This window comes from Salarias fasciatus, chromosome 19 (assembly GCF_902148845.1).
Source record: "Salarias fasciatus chromosome 19, fSalaFa1.1, whole genome shotgun sequence".
NCBI classification, from domain to species: Eukaryota; Metazoa; Chordata; class Actinopteri; order Blenniiformes; family Blenniidae; genus Salarias; species Salarias fasciatus.
Window position 1 is genome coordinate 6,569,282 of NC_043763.1, and position 18,388 is coordinate 6,587,669.

Here is an 18,388-nt window from a genome sequence, read left to right on the forward strand (position 1 = left end):
TGATTTCAACAAGAAAAGGTAGCAGATTCAGACACCCTGGCCCTCATTTATCAAACGATCTTTCAAACGGGTGTAGATTTGAGCGGTGAGCTCATCGTATGACGGGGCTCGCGAGGCATTAACGAAACTTTCGTACCTCACCGATCTCAGCTTTTGAATGATCGGTTGTTGATAAATGAGGCGGCTGAATTCAGTTCAATTCAATTCAATTCAATTCAATTCAATTCAATTCAATTCAATTCAATTCAATTCAATTCAATTCAGCTTTATTTATAAAGTGCCAGTTACAACATAGTCATCTCTAGACACTTTTACAGAGAAAACCCAACAGATCCACATAAACAAGCATAAGCGACTATTGAAAGGAAAAACTCCCCTCAGGAAGAAACCTTTGCAGAACCAGGCTCAGAGGTGGCGGCTTTCTGCTATTCCGGTTGGGGTGAGGGGACAGAAAGAGAAGGCGATAGGACAGACAGTTTCTTGTGTCTACGTACATTTAATGTATAAATGGCGAGTCCATAAGCTACAAGAGGAACAGTCATCAGTGACACGTAGTTATGAAGCATTACATTGAAATGAGAGGCAGGAGCAAAACTGGGAGCCGGTTCCACATAGTAGGAGCCCGGGCTTAAGTAAACTGCTTGCACCCACTGGGTCTCATTAGATCAATGGATCAGCCCGAATGATGTTCTGTATGCAATCCCTCAATCACAGTTGTAGTCCACCTAAGAGACAGCCTCTTCGTCCAGGGTTTTGGGGTTCTGACTTTTTAGTCTCCCATAGTGGAATGGATCATCAATCCCAGAGAGAGAGAGAGAGAGAGCGAGCAAGAGCTAAATCGAGCCAAAATCGAGCGGCGGACATCCGTATCTGTCTAGCAGACGGGGCATCGGTAACGCCGCTCCTAAAACCGCTTTAATTGTCCAAAAACTCATTTGTTTCACCAATATTTCATCATGGTCTGCTCACGCCTCTCCGAGCAGGATTACTATTGCAACAACACATCATGAGTAGGGTAAAACTAACCTGTCTCACGACGGTCTATTCTAGTCTCTGTAGTAGGATGTCATGATCAACAGTATCAAATGCAGCACTGAGATCTAACAGGACCAGAAGAGAGACCAGTCCTTTATTTGAGGCTGTGAGAAGATCGTTTGTACCTTTTACCAGAGCTGTCTCAGTGCTGCACACGAGGAAGAAGTGCAAGAAGGTGTTTACACTAAATTTATTGATTTCATGAGTGATTTGGAGTATTTTCAATGTGACTGTCACTCTACAAACCTGCCTGTGAGGTTTTGGTGAAGTGTGCGCACTGCAGCTTCACCCATCTGAGTGCAGTCAAAGTTGACCAGTCAAAACAAAAAAAAAAAAAACAACACAAATTTGGGTTTTGTGCATGTCGTGCCTGTCAAAATTGCTAACAATTTAGTGAGTGGGGAAACTGCTGAGACGCTGTGTGTGAGTGATTCCTCTTCACAGCAGAGGGAGACAGACGCCAGCCTTTCTTCCAGAGTGCACTTGAATTACTCAACATCAAATAAACCAGCAGTTCCACACAGCTGAAGAGGATTAGAGGCCAAAAGAACCCAGTTCAGAGCCAGTTCAGTACTTTATTCAAGTAAGGACACAGATACAAGTTCAGAAAGTATTTATACTGTACTGTTACACCCAGTGTGACTCCTGTCCTATACTGGGGTTCACAGCCAGCTAAATTCTCCTTTGTATTGCATCCTCCAAGGAACAGGCCGGTTGTTGTGATGGACGGATTTAAATCAAAAAAGTGTGAAACTGAAATGTACCAACAAAAACAGAAACACATTAATCAGACTGGTACAGTTATAAAGTAGCATAAACCTTTTTTTTTGTGATCACATTTTTATGTATTTTCTTTGTGCTTCTCAGCATGACACACACAGAAATGTTTATGCATAATACAAAAATAAAATTCAAAATGAAATCAAAACTGTAATTATGACCAAAACCTGATTTAAAGACAAAAACATCTACAACAGCTGTCGAAGCAATGTAAAGTGTGTGAACACCCGAAGATACACATAAGGAAAAAAATCTAAATATAGAAATGAATTATTTAAAATAAGTCTCAGACACAACACCAGAACAAACAGAAAAGAAAAAAAAAAACATTCCCCAGATCCAGATCCATTAAATACAGTCAAATGTTACATCTGAAGTCCACGGAGGTTAGTCAAAAGTGCATCCCATGCCTTAAACTTAAAGTTTGGGACGGATAGACCGCCGTCCTGCCTTTCTCGCTGCACTGTCTTAAGTTTAATACGAGGTCGTCTACCTCGCCAAATAAACTTTGATATTGCTGGTTGAAGTTCACTCCAGTATTGAGAGGGCGGAGGGAGAGGAAGCATGGAACTGACAAAATTGATTCTGGGCAGAATGTTCATTTTAATAATAGCTATCCTACCACGAAGTGAATTTGGAATGCTAGACCATCTATCGAGGTCATCTACTACTTTGTTGAGTGTATTGCACAAATTATGTCTAATTATTGTCTGGATAGAAGAATAAATATCCATCCCCAGATAAATAAAGTTTTTAGTAACTGGAATAGAAGCAGGAATGGGTGCATTACTCGTGGCATGATTTAGAGGCAGCAAGGCAGATTTCTGCCAGTTTATTTTGAAGCCGGACAGCTTGCCATAACGGTCGTCAAAACATGTGGGATACTCTGCACTGGGTTATTTAAATATAGTAAAATGTCATCAGCATACAATGAGATATGATGACAGGTATTATTAATAGAAATGGGAGAGATTACGGAGGAACTGCGTATGAAAAGATGCATAAATTGCACAAATTGAACTTAGATAGCCCCAAAGTTCCAAATCCACCAGGATAATACAAATTTGAAAGAGGAATGTAAGTCAGAAACACTGCACACAGACTACAACATTCCAATACAGATTCTAACATCAATAACATATTTATTTACTTATTTTGCCACCCAAAGAGCTTGAAACAAACGGCAGTCTGAGGAAAAGGATTAGCTTTCTGCTGCTAATATCAGAACTTCCTATCAAAGTACCACAGCTGAAACAATGTTGCCCCCTAGAGGCCAGGCGGCTTAGGCAAAAAAATGACAGGTTACAATACATATACAGAATGTTGTTTTCTTTTTACTGCAGTGATGGAGGTGATGTGTGAGGAATCACATGGCCAGCCAACCCACTCCTGGTCCTGGAGGGTTACATCATAACCTCAATGTTGAGAAATATTGACTTTAGCAATTTTAAATTGAATTTAATTTACAGTTTTTACAAAAAGATAAATTAATAGAATCGCATTGAACCACTGAATAGCTAAGATACAAAATGTGTTCAAGAGACACAGATCAATTCCACTGCTATTTATTGAGAAGATGGTATTCTAAAATGTTCAGCTTTTTTATGAATCAGATAATTCTCACTCACTGAATGACTTTATTATATGCTATTGGTTAGTGTTCAACATTACTGATTGATGTGGGTCAGTGCTTAAGGTATAAAAAAAGTCAAAGACATGTATATACTGCATGTAGCGACCCAATCAGCAAGCCTCTCTTCTATCCTGTGTGTTCAGGAACAGGACAAGATAAAATATTTTTTCTCATTCTCATTGTGTAAAACGATAATGACAGCTTACATTCACTTAAACTGAATCATGTTATTTAGCTCCAACTCACAGGTGTAATTTACGTAGGGTTGGTGGGTTATGAAAACCCACGGGCCCTAAATCTTCATTTCACACAAAATGACTTTTCCTTAGCGCCAAAAATAAACTATTACCATGTTAATGCCAATAATAGGGTTTGGACTAGCTAAAGAAGCATGGTACAGCCCCTTTAAATCAGACATTTCTTCAGAGCTTTGGCCTCATTCAAATAAAGTGGTCAGTTCCTTGTTTTTAGCTCCTCTTTTTGCCATGTTGATCTTGCTTAAGCTAACTTTTAAGCCGGAAGCTAACAGCTACTTTTCGAGTTTTCTTACAAGAAACGTATTTTCAGACGCTTTCTTTTCTCCTCGTTCTTTGATCCTCCTTACCTTCACATACAAGCAGTGGTGATAATCTTTGGTCTAATAGTCTTTTTTATTGTGGTACATCTTATAGTATTGGAGCTCCTCACAACCTAACCGCGCTGGCCGCCATCTTGGCGCCATCTCGCCATCTGGTTGGCCCCCCCAACCTGGGCCGAAGTTTTCCGGAGGGCGGACCGCAGGATGACGGCGGGTGTACGCTTGACGCAGGCCTCGCGCAGGCTCTGGGCGCGCAGGCTCTGGGCGCGCTCTGCCTGCGACTTCATTGACTTCGATGGGTGCATAAGTACTGCGTGAGGGCTGCCACCTGCGCTGCGCAGCGCAGTGCATCCATTTCGCAGTATGTGGGCGCTGGCCCTGAGACGTGGTGCGGTGATTTCGCATCCGGTAGAATTTGTCTGATCGAAGAGAATGGGTTCTAGGTGCTGGGCAGTATGATTCAAGAGCGCGCCACGGCACGGCACGGCGCTTTCGCATCGGGTGGAATTTGGAGTGTCTGCCTCCCAGACACCTTGCTGTTGCTCCAAAAGCAGCAACTCCAGCAGCAACTCCAGTCATGACCGTGGATGCAGTTGCAGCTGTTGCAGCTGTTGCTGCCCCTACTGCTCCTGTGGCACCGAACAAAGCAGCAAAATAGCAACAGCTAAAATTAGAGTCAAGAGACTGCAACACATCCCAACAACACATTTTGTCTTCGGATGCTCTCCCTACTCCTTCTCAAACAGTACCTGCTGATTGGGCAAGAAATCCCAATCCTCCTCCAACAGCAGCAACAGCCGACATTGCAGTCCCAGAGAGACCGGCAACACCTGCAGAAAGACCACAAACAAACAAACAGGCAGCACAATGACGTCTGCAAAGACAGTGAACCATGGAGAGCTGGAAAAACTCTCGTTCCGGTAGCAACATCATCATAAATTAATCAGTTCAAAAGTAAAAACAGGCATAAACTTCCAATTAATTATTTTAATCAACTGTATTGAATAAATTCAAAATGCACATGTTATGCTATACTACGCACACTGTTTACCTGCTGAGATGCACATCAGAAGGCACTTTTGAACAAATTCATGCAGAACAACACTCCTGATTTACTTGGATTTCAAATTATATTAATGCACCGTAACAAACTGCACAATAACAAACAAAAAATTATGACAGCAAAAAAAAGTGATATTTTTCATATTTTATTCCAGGTATGCTTGCGGAGTTTGTTTTTTTTTTTAACCTGCTGATTGCAGAACAGCCACCAGACTTCCAGCTGCCACTCCTCCTCCATTGGCAATCGCTGCAGAGGACATCATACCTGCAGCATATGAGCCGGCTGCTATTCCATCTGAAGTGAACCCTGCAGCCCCCAAAACAACAGGAGCAGCAACCACAGCTCCTGCTGCACAGACTAAAGGCAAGCAGATTGATACATCAGTCACTAAAATGAAGGCCTGCATGGTGAAATCCACATGCTCATCTAGAAAACAGCCTGAAATTGTGAAGAGCCAGAACACAGAGATGTCAGCCCAGGCTGATGAGAACCAATCCGATTCTGGACTTGAAAATGTAACCCTGACACTCACAACACTGAGTTACTGAGCTGCTGCTGTCGTGAAGTTAATGTTACTTTACATGAAAAGATAAACAACTGCAAAAATAAAGACTAAATAACAGGTTGTAAAAAGGTGTGTTTGTCGTGCAATTGAAAGTTTTCAGAAAAATGTTAACAGAGGACTTTGCCAAAGTAAAAACAACTGAAAAGTTCAACAATAAAGTCCTGCCTGCTCAGCAGGATTACTATTAGAACAACACATCATCGGAAGGGGAAAACTAAATTGTCTCACGACGGTCTAATCCCAGCTCACATATACCCCATTAGTGGATGAACAATCCAACGCTTGGTGAATTCTGCTTAACAGTGATAAGAAGAACCGACATCGAAGAATCAAAAAGCGACGTGACTATGAACGCTTGGCTGCCAGAAACCAGTTATCCCTGTGGTAACTTTTCTGACACCTCCTGCTTAAAACCCAAAAAGTCAGAAGGATCGTGAGGAGAACGCTTTCACGGTCTGTACTCATTCGCCCTTCTGCTCTACGGGAGGTTTCTGTCCTGCCTGAGCTCGCCTTAGGACGCCTGTGTTACTGTTTGACAGGTGTACCGCCTCACTCAAATTCTAATACTCAAATATTAAAGTCTTACTAGCAACACATATCAGCATGAGTATTATAGATATTAGTAAAGCAATAAAGTGTATCCTAAATATTACTGCTACAGGTTAAATGTGATTATATTCTTCTGAGATACAGCCACATACCCTTAAAAGTCAACTTGTGCTCAGAAAAACTATTGGTAATGATGCACTTTTAAGTTGAAATCCTTCATATTTTTTGCTGCTGCAAACTGAGAAGTCGGCTCATCTGGCCATGTGATTTCATCGGACAGGAGGGGTGTGAGACATTCTAATCTGACTAGAGGTGTCAGGTAAATGTAGAACTATAACAAGAACTGGACATTTCCTTCTGATATGTGGTGGAAAGAAGGAAAATCTACGGTCAAGTGAAACATGAAAACCTCAGTGAATGTAAACACTGATGTCGTCATGATAGTAATCATACAGAAATCTCTCTCTCTCTCTGTGTGTGTGTGTGTGTGTGTGTGTGTGTGTGTGTGTGTGTGTGTGTGTGTGTGTGTGTGTAATGTTCGCGCCCTACCTGCACCTGCTACCATGGCCAGACCAGTGACTGAAACACAAAATGAAAACATCCATTAAAATCGGTCCAAATACTCTTTTAATATTTATTGTTCAGTGGTGTAGTGGTTAGCACTCTGGCCTCACAGTGAGATTGTCCCTGGTTTGAGTTCTTGGTGGAGCTTGCATGTTCTCCCTGTGTGTGTGTGTAGGTTCCCTCTCACGACCCAAAAACATGCACTGGAGGTGTAAGTAGGGTCTCTGAATTGCTCCAAGCTGTGAATGTGTGTGTACCTTTCCTCATAATGTGGCTGTAACAGCAGTGTGACATGAAAACTTTCTGGTTTATTCACTGGGTGTGAGCTGCTCTTGTTGGAATGCCAGAGATAAAAGCAGGTTTTCCTTGTGAAAATAGCAGCACAAAAACAAAACCCATTTGCTCCACTGTAGCACTTTGAGCACTTCCTAACAATCTCAACTGTTGCAGATGTCCCGAACATTTCAGGAGGTTTTCTTGTTCAGCCGGTTTTTAGCTGTTTTTTCTTTTATAGCCATTTGTCCTGCAGTAATCGCTGTAAATTATTGTTATTGTGTTAATTCCTGTTGATTATTTCCCTCATTTTTTTAATAAACTGAGTTATTAGATTAACTCGACCATGGTTTGCAGTAGAATTTAGGTGCAACACTTCAATTACAGGCACAACTAATAAGTCAATTTATATCACATATACATATTCATCACTGTAAGGATAAACTCCATGTGTCTTTTACGAATCTTGAATCTTTATTTATTTGGGAAATCAAATAAAAACTGGAAGGCTGAATTTTCCCAGAAAGTGAGGTCAATACAAGTCACAGCTCAAAGGAGCTGATCTCTGATTGGTATACAAAGTAAAAATTACAAAACTAATACATCATCTGATATAACTGCAAAACCACAATCATTTTCCTGCAATAAGGACGTACTCACCGGGATCCATGTTTCTCTGAGTAAAAGAACAAATGGAAACTCCTTAGATCATCTGAGGCTTAATTTCTTCAGAAACTAAACTAGTGCAGTGGGTGGAGCTGTGCTGTGTCCACGACAGCAAATAGAGGCAAATAGGCAAGAGGTGAAGGCAAATAGAAAAAGCCAATACACACTGGATGTTCCGGGATGAGCTCGCAGCTATTCCAGCCGAGGTGAAACCCATGGCTCCCAGTGCCACAGGAGCGAGGGCCACTGCACCCACTGCACGTGGACAGGAAAGAGCCAGAATACACAACTTCTTATTAGCAGACATTTTTCACGGACACTGTTGTTGCTTCATTGTAGAGTAAGATTCCTGCACATCCTGATATTCTAATAACTAGAAATTTGTTAGATATTTTACATCTTGAGCTTGAAAACAGAAGTTATTTGACAGGCTGACAGGTTGTCTGCTGGATCATGGACAAAAAAATAAACATATTTGCATATGTGGCCTGTCGGGTTCAAAGACACTTCAAACACTAAATAATCCAAACAGTGAACACACAGAGACGAGAGTTGGGTTTTGGCTGCTTCTGCAGAAGGGAAGAGTACAATGTTCGCTCACAGCACGCTGTGGCGACTCACAGACTGTCTACGAACCCCTTCTGATGTCTTCAGCTTTTATTTGGTTGGAAGAGCAAGTATAGACATGGGTAAGCGTGGGCGCATCCGCCCATAGACATTTCCTAATATGGTAACAGTAAAAACATTCCATGCTCCCCCTAGAACTGCCACCTTAACGTGGTGGGGGAGTTTGAGAGCCTGCATGATCCCAGGAGCTATGTTGCCGGGGGGCTTTATGCCCCCTAGTAGGGTCTCCCATGGCAAACAGGTCCTGGGTGACGGGCCAGACTGAGAGCAGTTCAACAGCCCTTATGAGAAGAGAGACAACAAAGGTCGTTACGTCGCCCGGTATGGCGCAGCCGGGGCCCCACCCTGGAGCCAGGCCTGGGGTTGGGGCTCGTAAGCGAGTGCCTGGTGGCCGGGTCTTTGCCCACGGGGCCCGGCCGGGCTCAGCCCGAATGGACGACGTGGGCCTGACCTCTGGTGGGCTCACCACCCACCGAGGGAACCGTAGGGGCCGGGTGCAGTGTGGATTGGGTGGCAGCCGACGGCAGGGTGCCCGGCGACCCGATCCCCGGGCACAGAGACTGGCTCTAGGGACATGGAATGTCACCTTGTTGGCAGGGAAGGAGCCCGAGCTTGTGAGGGAGGTTGAGAGGTACCGGCTAGATATAGTCGGGCTCACCTCCACACATAGCCTGGGCTCTGGAACCCAACCTCTCAAGAAGGGCTGGACTCTCCACTTCTCTGGCGTTGCCCGCGGTGAGAGGCGGCGGGCTGGTGTGGGTTTGCTTATAGCCCCACAGCTCAGCCGCCATGTGTTGGAGTTCACCCCAGTGAACGAGAGGGTCGCATCCCTGCGCCTTCGGGTCGGGGATAGGTGCCTCACTGTTGTCTCGGCTTATGGGCCGAACAGCAGTGCAGAGTACCCGGCCTTTATGGAGTCCCTGGGAGGGGTGCTGGACAGTGCTCCGACTGGGGACTCCATTGTTCTACTGGGGGACTTCAACGCCCACGTGGGCAGTGACAGTGAGACCTGGAAGGGGGTGATTGGATCGCACGGCCTCCCCGATCTGAACCCGAGTGGTGTTCTGTTATTGGACTTCTGTGCTAGTCACAGTTTGTCCATAACGAACACCATGTTCGAGCAGAGGGGTGTCCATAAGTGCACTTGGCACCAGGACACCCTAGGTCGGAGGTCGATGATCGATTTTGTTGTCATGTCATCTGACCTCCGGCCGCGTGTTTTGGACACTCGGGTGAAGAGAGGGGCAGAGCTGTCGACCGATCACCACCTGGTGGTGAGTTGGATTCGCTGGCGGAGGAGGAAACCGGACAGACTTGGCAGACCCAAACGTGTTGTGAGGGTCTGCTGGGAACGTCTGGCGGAACCCTCTGTCAGCATAGCTTTCAACTCCCACCTCCGGGAGAGCTTCTCTCATGTCCCGAGGGAGGCTGGGGACATTGAGTCCGAGTGGACCATGTTCTCCACCTCCATTGTTGAAGCAGCTGCCCGGAGCTGTGGTTGTAAGGTCTCCGGTGCCTGTCGTGGCGGCAACCCCCGAACCCGGTGGTGGACACCGGAAGTGAGGGCTGCCGTCAAGCTGAAGAAGGAGTCCTATCGAGCCTTGCTGGCTCATGGGACTCCCGAAGCAGCTGACGGGTACCGGCAGGCCAAGCGAACTGCAGCCCGAGCGGTTGTGGAAGCAAAAACTCGGGTCTGGGAGGAGTTCGGGGAGGCTATGGAGGAGGACTATCAGTCAGCCTCGAAGAAATTCTGGCAAACCATCCAGCGCCTCAGGAGGGGAAAGCAGGTCTCCGCCAACACTGTTTACAGTGGAGGTGGGGAGCTGCTGACCTCAACTGGGGATATTGTTGGACGGTGGAAGGAATACTTTGAGGACCTCCTCAATCCCGTCGCCACGTCTTCCGTGGAGGAAGCAGAGGCTGAGGTCTCAGAGGTGGACTCGTCCATCACCCAAGCTGAAGTCACTGAGGTGGTTGGCAAGCTCCTCGGTGGCAAGGCACCGGGGGTGGACGAGATTCTGCCTCAGTACCTTAAGTCTCTGGATGTGCAGGGACTGTCTTGGTTGACACGTCTCTGCAACATTGCGTGGCAGTCGGGGACGGTGCCTCTGGATTGGCAGACCGGGGTGGTGGTCCCCCTGTTTAAAAAGGGGGACCGGAGGGTGTGCTCCAACTATAGGGGGATTACATTTCTCAGCCTCCCCGGGAAAGTCTATTCCAGGGTACTGGAGAGGAGGATCCAACCGATAGTCGAACCTCAGATCCAGGAGGAACAATGCGGTTTTCGTCCTGGTCGTGGAACAGTGGACCAGCTCTATACCCTCTATAGGGTGCTCGAGGGTTCGTGGAAGTTTGCCCAACCAGTCCACATGTGTTTTGTGGATTTGGAGAAAGCATTTGACCGTGTCCCTCGTGGTGTCTTGTGGGGGGTGCGCCGGGAATACGGAGTCCGGGGCCCCTTGTTAAGGGCCGTCCGGTCTTTGTATGACCGGAGTAGGAGTCTGGTCCGCATTGCCGGCAGTAAGTCGGACCTGTTCCCAGTGCATGTTGGACTCCGGCAGGGCTGCCCTTTGTCACCGGTTCTGTTCATAATCTTCATGGACAGAATTTCTAGGTGCAGCCAGGGGCCGGAGGGGGTCCGGTTCGGGAACCACAGGATTTCATCTCTGCTTTTTGCAGATGATGTTGTCCTGTTGGCTTCATCGAACCCGGACCTGCAGCATGCACTGGGGCGGTTCGCAGCCGAGTGTGAAGCGGCAGGGATGAGGATCAGCACCTCCAAATCCGAGGTCATGGTCCTCGACCGGAGGAAGGTGGCTTGCCCCCTCCAGGTTGGTGGAGAGACCCTAGCCCAAGTGGAGGAGTTTAAGTATCTTGGGGTCTTGTTCACGAGTGGGGGACGGATGGAGCGTGAGATTGACAGGCGGATCGGTGCAGCGGCTGCAGTGATGCAGTCGTTGTATCGGTCCGTCGTGGTGAAGAGGGAGCTGAGCCGAAAGGTGAAGCTCTCGATTTACCGGTCAATCTACGTTCCCACCCTCACCTATGGTCATGAGCTTTGGGTCATGACCGAAAGGACAAGATCCCGGATACAAGCGGCTGAAATGAGTTTCCTTCGTAGGGTGGCTGGGCGCTCCCTTAGAGATAGGGTGAGGAGCTCAGTCACCAGGGAGGAGCTCGGAGTAGAGCCGCTACTCCTCCACATCGAGAGGAACCAGCTGAGGTGGTTTGGACATCTGTTTAGGATGCCTCCTGGACGCCTCCCTAGGGAGGTGTTCCGGGCATGTCCCACTGGGAGGAGACCCCGGGGAAGACCCAGGACACGCTGGAGAGACTATGTCTCTCGGCTGGCCTGGGAACGCCTTGGGATCCTCCCAGAGGAGCTGGAGGAAGTGTCTGGGGACAGGGAAGTCTGGGCATCCCTGCTGAGACTGCTGCCCCCGCGACCCGGCCCCGGATAAGCGGTAGAAAATGGATGGATGGATGGATGGATAAAAACATTTCAGCGACACCCGAGAGTCTGGGCTGTCGGGCTCACATCCTCTTGAAGTTAGGCTCACATCTGTTCACACCTCAAGGGTGGGTTCCGCTTCTTCTTCACAAACAGAATGAACCAAACGTATTTCTGCGAAACAGGTGTCTAGACAACATATTTTGAGAACTGAGTATGGCGAGACTTTCCGCACGCTGTGCAAGCTTTCTGCACAGTTACAAAACACCTTCGCATGATTCATTTATGCAAGCAAGCTAAACAACACATTACATGGCATTTAATGTGTTTGTGTGTATGATAGAGATCATACATGCATGATTGAATTTGCATATACTATGTCAGTGTCATTTTATGTATGTAACACGCACTCATGTTTTTCCATATTAAAAAAACTTGCTGATGTTTGTGATGGAAAGCATGGTGGCTGCAATGCATCTTAGAATGTTAGAATGGGTGGAAAAAAATCTGATTATATTTTATTTACAATACTATTGTTTATTCATTGGTAAGACAAGTTGATAGACTTTCTTTTAATCAATTTTATTATTTACCTTCAATGAAATGCTTCCCACACAGAATATCAACAGACAGTTCCTGCTTGCTTCCATTAAGATTTTGCTGTTGCACTGTCTTAACGGAACGTTCTCATCCTTTACTGTTCTGACATGAAAGCAGACATTCCCTCATTCTTCATGCAGTGGTTTCAACAAGAAAAGGTAGCAGATTCAGACACGTTCTTTCTCACTTTTGTCGTCTGCTGTTGCGTCCCTCTCACACAGACACATTCATATCCATCAACACACCACAGTGTAGGTACGATGTAGAGAACAGCGCCACTTCATGCTTTAGAGTTTATGTTCATTAGTGCTGCATCAATCAATTACTCAGGATGGATTTGCTTTAACTTGCTGTGCAGAGGAACCGATCAGGTGCACAGATCTGTCCTCTGACCTTGATGGCTGAGTTTGACGGAAAAAATAAATTATTGAAGCACTGCAACATCGGACCATGAAATAGTTTAATAGTGAAATAATTGGGGTTTTTTTTAGACTAATTTGTATTTTAATGAATTAATGACACGTTTAAGTAATTATTGAATGTCACAATTATTCATTTAATGATGTATGTAATTTTTTTTTTTTTTGTGCCAGATTTCATCCTCCACATGGAAAAACAATCCTCACAACAGTGATATTCCAAATGTAAATTTTCAGTTTTGAAAATAACTTTTTTTTTATCACTGAAATCTTTATTCATAATTTTTCCATTTAAATAAAATAGACATACAAACATAACAAAACAAACGCACATACACACACAAAAAAAAAAAAAGAGAGAGAGAGAGAGAGACCACTGCATCATTTCAGTCTCAGGGACGAGGTTCAGGGTCTAATAGGGTATAATAGCCCTTTGATAAGTAATCCATTTATCCCACTTGTTTTGAAATTCAAGTTCTTTCAGTCTGAGAGTGTAGGTCATCTTTTCCATTAACCAAACTTCCTGCATAATGTCCATCCACTGAGTGTGGTTCGGACGCTCGGGTTTCAGCCATTTCCTTGTGACTGCTTTTCTCCCTGCTGACAATAATATTTTAACCAAATATTGATCCTGTTTTTTCACCAGGTCTCGAATAAGCCCTAAGTACAGCGTCTTACCATGTCGTGGAACTAGGTTTTTCAAAATCTTGCATAGAGTGATGTGGATAGATGACCAGAAGGATTTAATCTGCAAACAGTCCCAAAAAATGTATGGGTGGGATTGGCATCAACCGTGCCACACTGCCTCCAGCAAACTTGTTGGGTAGATAGTTGTTTGCTTTAAATTTTTGGTGTAATTAAAAAAAACCTTACAATGTTTTTCCAATTGAATTCTCGCCATGCGAGTGAGTTTGTTGAGGTGTGAGACAGTTCGCAGATTTGGTACCACTCTTCATTTGAGATTGTAATTGCCATTTCTTTTTCCCACTTTGCTTTTAAATAGAGAGATGTAGACTTTTGACCAGACATTAAACTTGAATATAACCTTGATATAATTTTGCCTGTTTTCTGTTTATATGCACTACATAGCGTATCTTGGACTGTGTTCACTTTGTTTTACCTTTACTTCTTGATTGTAGTATTCTCTTAGTTGCAAATATCGAAAAAAAATCTTGATTCTCAAGTCCAAATCTCTCTTTCAGATATTGAAGACTTCTCATGTCACCCTTGTTTGTTAAATTGCAGAAGGCTGTAATTCCTTTTTGAGTCCATTGTTTGAAAGTTGAGTCATGCAGTCCTGGTTTGAAATCTTTGTCATGAGCTACTCACCTTAATATTTTCCTTTCCTTCTTCAGTGTTAATTATTTTGCAACAGAGAACCACGTTTCTAAAGTGAAATTAGTAATTGGGTTAAGTATATTTTTTAAATTCAACGGTATAGAGTCCTCTCCTATTATGGTCTGAATGGCAATCCCCGGAATGCATGTGTCAATTTCTTTCCATCTGGCCAAATATCCAGGGTCACACCAACAACACAAGTATCGCAATTGGGCTGCATAGAAATACATTTTTAAATTAGGAAGAGCCAGACCTCCCTTATTTTTAGGCAACTGTAATGTTGAGTGCCTAATCCTAACCTTCTTACCATTCCAAATAAATCTTGATAACATCTTATCCCATTCTATGAATTGTTTAGGTGGTATATCGACAGGAACGGTTTGGAATAAATAAAGCAATCTTGGTAAGACATTCATTTTTGCAACATTAATTCGATCACTCAGGGAAAGTGGATAAGTTGACCATCTCTGAATATCAGTTTTAACGCTTTCATTGATTGTATAGTTGGAGTCATACAATAATGAAAGACTCTTAGGCAAAAAATACTCCTAGATATTTAATTTCAGTGGCATTCCATGTTATAGCATATTTGATTGCAATTTCTTCAGAGCATAAATGGTTGAAGAGTAATATTTGAGTTTTATTTATGTTTAATTTATATCCTGCATGTCTATTATATATTTCCAAGAGGTCTACTACTTTGAGTAAGGAGGAGTTCACATTTTCCAAATATAGTAATATATCATCCGCAAACAGGCCAATCTTTTGTTCCCTTGCATCAATCATAATATCCCTTAGATCTTCTTCCTGTCGTACCGTTTGAGGCAACGGCTCGATGTATAAAGCAAAAAGGGTAGGGCTTAAGCTACAGCCTTGCCTACAACCTCTACAGAGTTTGAATCGTTCTGTCAAAGAGCCATTAACTTTTATTCTTGCAGTAGGTTTGTCATAAATTGCCCTTATGCACTGTATGGACTCCTTCGCAAAGCTGAATTTCTCTAATGTTTGACATAAAAAGAATATAAAAAAAGCTTTTACTGTGTTTACCTGTGGAGATTTCAAGACATGTTGATTTCATGACCTGTAATGTTTAAGCTTGCAAAAGTCACCCGATAAACTAAACTGTTTCCATGCAAAGATGCTATTTCACCTTGTATTGCCTGAAATGTGTCATTATTGAAGAGGAAACCCTTGTCTTTTCATTGCATGTGAATATATGTATGCATGTGCAATGTTTTTCTGTCAACTGTAATATCAGAAAAAGAAAATAAACAACATTCCTAAACTGGTCAGACCCATTCAGCTTCAGCTGCAAAAGACCAAATGACCATGAACGCTTTGTTCAGACGTTTTTTTTTTAATAAGCTGAACGATGGAGCAAGAATCATGTAGGGAAATGAACATTATGCTGAAACACTTTGTAGATCTCTTTGTAGATCTCAAGAACATTGCGCAACAGCATTGTCAATTTCAAAAAGCAGACACGGGATTTCTGTAACATTTCTTCAAAAAAAGAGACTTGCTACGTATCCTGCTGCTGCTCCAACACCACCCACAGCTGCAGAGGCAGCCGTTGATAGACCAGCCATACCTGCAGAGAGAGCACAGTGGAGAAGGTTATTTATGTATGAATAGGTGTAGATATGTATGAATGTTAATCCAGTGATTCTTGCGTTTTGCTTTTTTTACCTGCTGACTGCAGAACAGCCACCACACTTCCAGCTGCCACTCCTCCTCCATTGGCAATCGCTGCAGAGGACATCATCCCTGCAGCATATGAGCCGGCTGCTATTCCAGCTGAGGTGAACCCTGCAACCCCCAAAACAACAGGAGCAGCAACCACAGCTCCCGCTGCACATGGACAAGAACACAGGAGAGGACATGTTGTGTTTGAGGACACCAAGCACCAAAACCAGCAGACTTAAAGAGAGTCTGCTCATTACTGGACTGAAGTCCAGCAGGTTGATACATCAGTCACTAGAATGAAGGCCTCTATGGTGAAATGTGATTTAAAAGTCAACTTGTGCTCAGAAAAACCGTGTGCGTGTGTGTGTGTGTGTGTGTGTGTGTGTGTGTGTGTGTGTGTGTGTGTGTGTGTGTGTGTGTGTGTGTGCGTGCGTGCGTGCGTGCGTGCGTGCGTGATGTTCACTCTGTACCTGCACCTGCTGCAATGGCCAGACCAGTCACTGAAACACAACAAGAAAACACTCATTAAAATCAGTCCATTACTCTTAATATTTGTTGCTCAGTGGTGCAGTGGTTAACACTCTGGCCTCACAGTGAGATTGTTCCTGGTTTGAGTTCTTGGTGGAGCTTGCATGTTCTCCCTGTGTGTGTGTGTGTGTGTGTGTGTGTGTGTGTGTGTGTGTGTGTGTGTGTGTGTGTGTGTGTGTGTGTGTGTGTTTCCTCCCAAGACCCAAAAACATGCACTGGAGGTGTAAGTAGGGTCTCTAAATTGCTCCAAGCTGTGAATGTGTGTAGTTGTACCTTTCCTCACAATGTGACTGTGACAGCAGTGTGACATGAAAACTTTCTGATTTTCATGGGTGTGAGCTGCTCTAGTTCAAAAACAAAACATCATTGTGAATCAGACCAGATTCCAGTGGGGGAAATTCCTCTCTTTAATACCTGAATATACATGTAAAGGTGACCCAACTGTTTCACTCCATTGAAGCACTTCTTATTCAAACGGTTCAGCTGTTTTCTCTTTTACTTTAATGTTTGATTTTCTTTTATTGCATTTATATTTGTTTTAGATTTTCTTGCCCATTTCCAGCACTTTGTAGCAACAATGGTTGTTTTAAAGTGCTTTATAAATAAAGTGGAGTTTATAGTCATGTGTTCTGCAGTATTAGCTGATCATCTGTTGATTATTTCACTAATTATTGTTTTTTTAAATTAATAAGTAGATTCATTTGACCATGGTGTCTTGCAGCAAATTTTAGAAGCAATATGTTAACAATTTCAGGCACAACTGAAAAAGTACTACAACTGTATAAAAACTATAACTATGATACAGCAACCTGAAGTGAGGTCCCTCCACAGTAGAGATGCGCGGATTGCGGTTGCACCCGCGGAGCCCGCGGATAACCGCGGGTCGGGCGGATGACGTGTCGAAAAATTAAGATTTTAATTACATTCGGGCGGGTTGCGGTTGAAGCACTCAAATAAAAAAAGCAACATTTTAATAGCCAAAACACTATTCTGCGGATAGCGGGCGGATGGAGATTTTAAGAAGCGGTTGCGGATGGAAAAATGAGCCATCCGCGCATCTCTACTCCACAGTCACTGTGATGTCTGTATGTTTCTCTATCAGACATAAAATAAGACACGACAACAGTCAGTTGCTGAGTAAGTCTTCCTTTAGTGAATTCCTCATAGAACAACAGCCGCCAAACGCACAGGGCACAAGCATCCCATAATAGTCTGTTTCTTAAAGTGGCAGCCCTATGTTTACACATTACAGTCACAACTCAAAAGAAGCTGATCTCTGATTTCCATGTTCATAACCACCAAACAGAAAAAGGAGATTAAAGGGGTGGTGACTGGTTTCCAAAGTAAACATCGCCTTCAGACGAGATTCAGCTTGCAGCAATAAGGATGTACTCACCGGGACCCATGTCTCTTGTTAAAAAGATGGACGAATCACACCCTGCAGCTCCACGAGGACACAGCGATGAGCTCCAGCTGTCTTCTGACTGTGAGGACTCAGCAGCACCGCATTAACTCACGAGGTCTGACGCTAATTCCGGGAAAACGAAACTGTTCACTGTCTGACCACAAGAGGGCGACATTTTGCTGTTTTAACCGAACATTCTCGTCCTTTACTGTTCTTCATGCAGTGGTTTCAACAAGAAAAGGTAGCAGATTCAGACACGTTCTTTCTCACTGTTGTCTGCTTTTGCGTCCCTCACACACAGACGCTTTACATTTATATCCATCAACAAACCAAATAGTAGGTACAATGTAGAGAACAGCGCCGCCTCATGTTTTGGAGTTTATGTTCATTAGTGCTGCATCAGTTTATTACCAGGGATCGATTTCCTTTGACTTGCTGTGCAGAGGAACCGATCAGGTGCAAAGATCCGTCCTCTGACCTTGATGGTTGAGTTTGACAGATAAAATAAATTCATGAAGCAGTGCAATATCAGACCATGAAATAGTTTTATAGTGAAATAATTATGTGTTTTTTTAGACAAATTTGTATTTTAATGCATTCATGACACATTTAAGTATTTATTTTCAATT

At 44.0% G+C, this 18,388-nt stretch overlaps 1 protein-coding gene and 1 long non-coding RNA gene across 2 annotated transcripts; both read right to left on the reverse strand.

Moving 5' to 3' along the window:
* Positions 1 to 1,590: 1,590 nt before the first annotated feature.
* On the reverse strand, positions 1,591 to 7,803 carry LOC115407266 (uncharacterized). Its single transcript, XR_003933601.1, has 5 exons — positions 7,700 to 7,803; positions 6,752 to 6,781; positions 5,275 to 5,436; positions 4,775 to 4,855; positions 1,591 to 4,654 (listed from the first exon to the last, which is right to left on the reverse strand). It is a non-coding gene; the product is annotated as an uncharacterized LOC115407266 (long non-coding RNA).
* A 7,564-nt stretch (positions 7,804 to 15,367) lies between these two features.
* Positions 15,368 to 17,881, reverse strand: LOC115407259 (interferon alpha-inducible protein 27-like protein 2A). Its single transcript, XM_030117631.1, has 4 exons — positions 17,751 to 17,881; positions 16,297 to 16,326; positions 15,830 to 15,991; positions 15,368 to 15,731 (listed from the first exon to the last, which is right to left on the reverse strand). Exons 1-4 carry the CDS (start codon positions 17,758 to 17,760, stop codon positions 15,646 to 15,648), a joined length of 288 nt encoding a protein of 95 aa, XP_029973491.1. The 5' UTR covers positions 17,761 to 17,881; the 3' UTR covers positions 15,368 to 15,645.
* Positions 17,882 to 18,388: the final 507 nt, after the last annotated feature.

Bases quoted from the DNA above. Each gene is read 5' to 3' on its own strand.
- LOC115407259 (XM_030117631.1), bottom strand. The intron at 15,992-16,296 runs GTACAGAGTGAA...GTCCATGTGCAG, and splicing joins GGCCATTGCAGCAGGTGCAG to CGGGAGCTGTGGTTGCTGCT. The intron at 15,732-15,829 runs GTAAAAAAAGCA...CTCTCTCTGCAG, and splicing joins GGCTGTTCTGCAGTCAGCAG to GTATGGCTGGTCTATCAACG.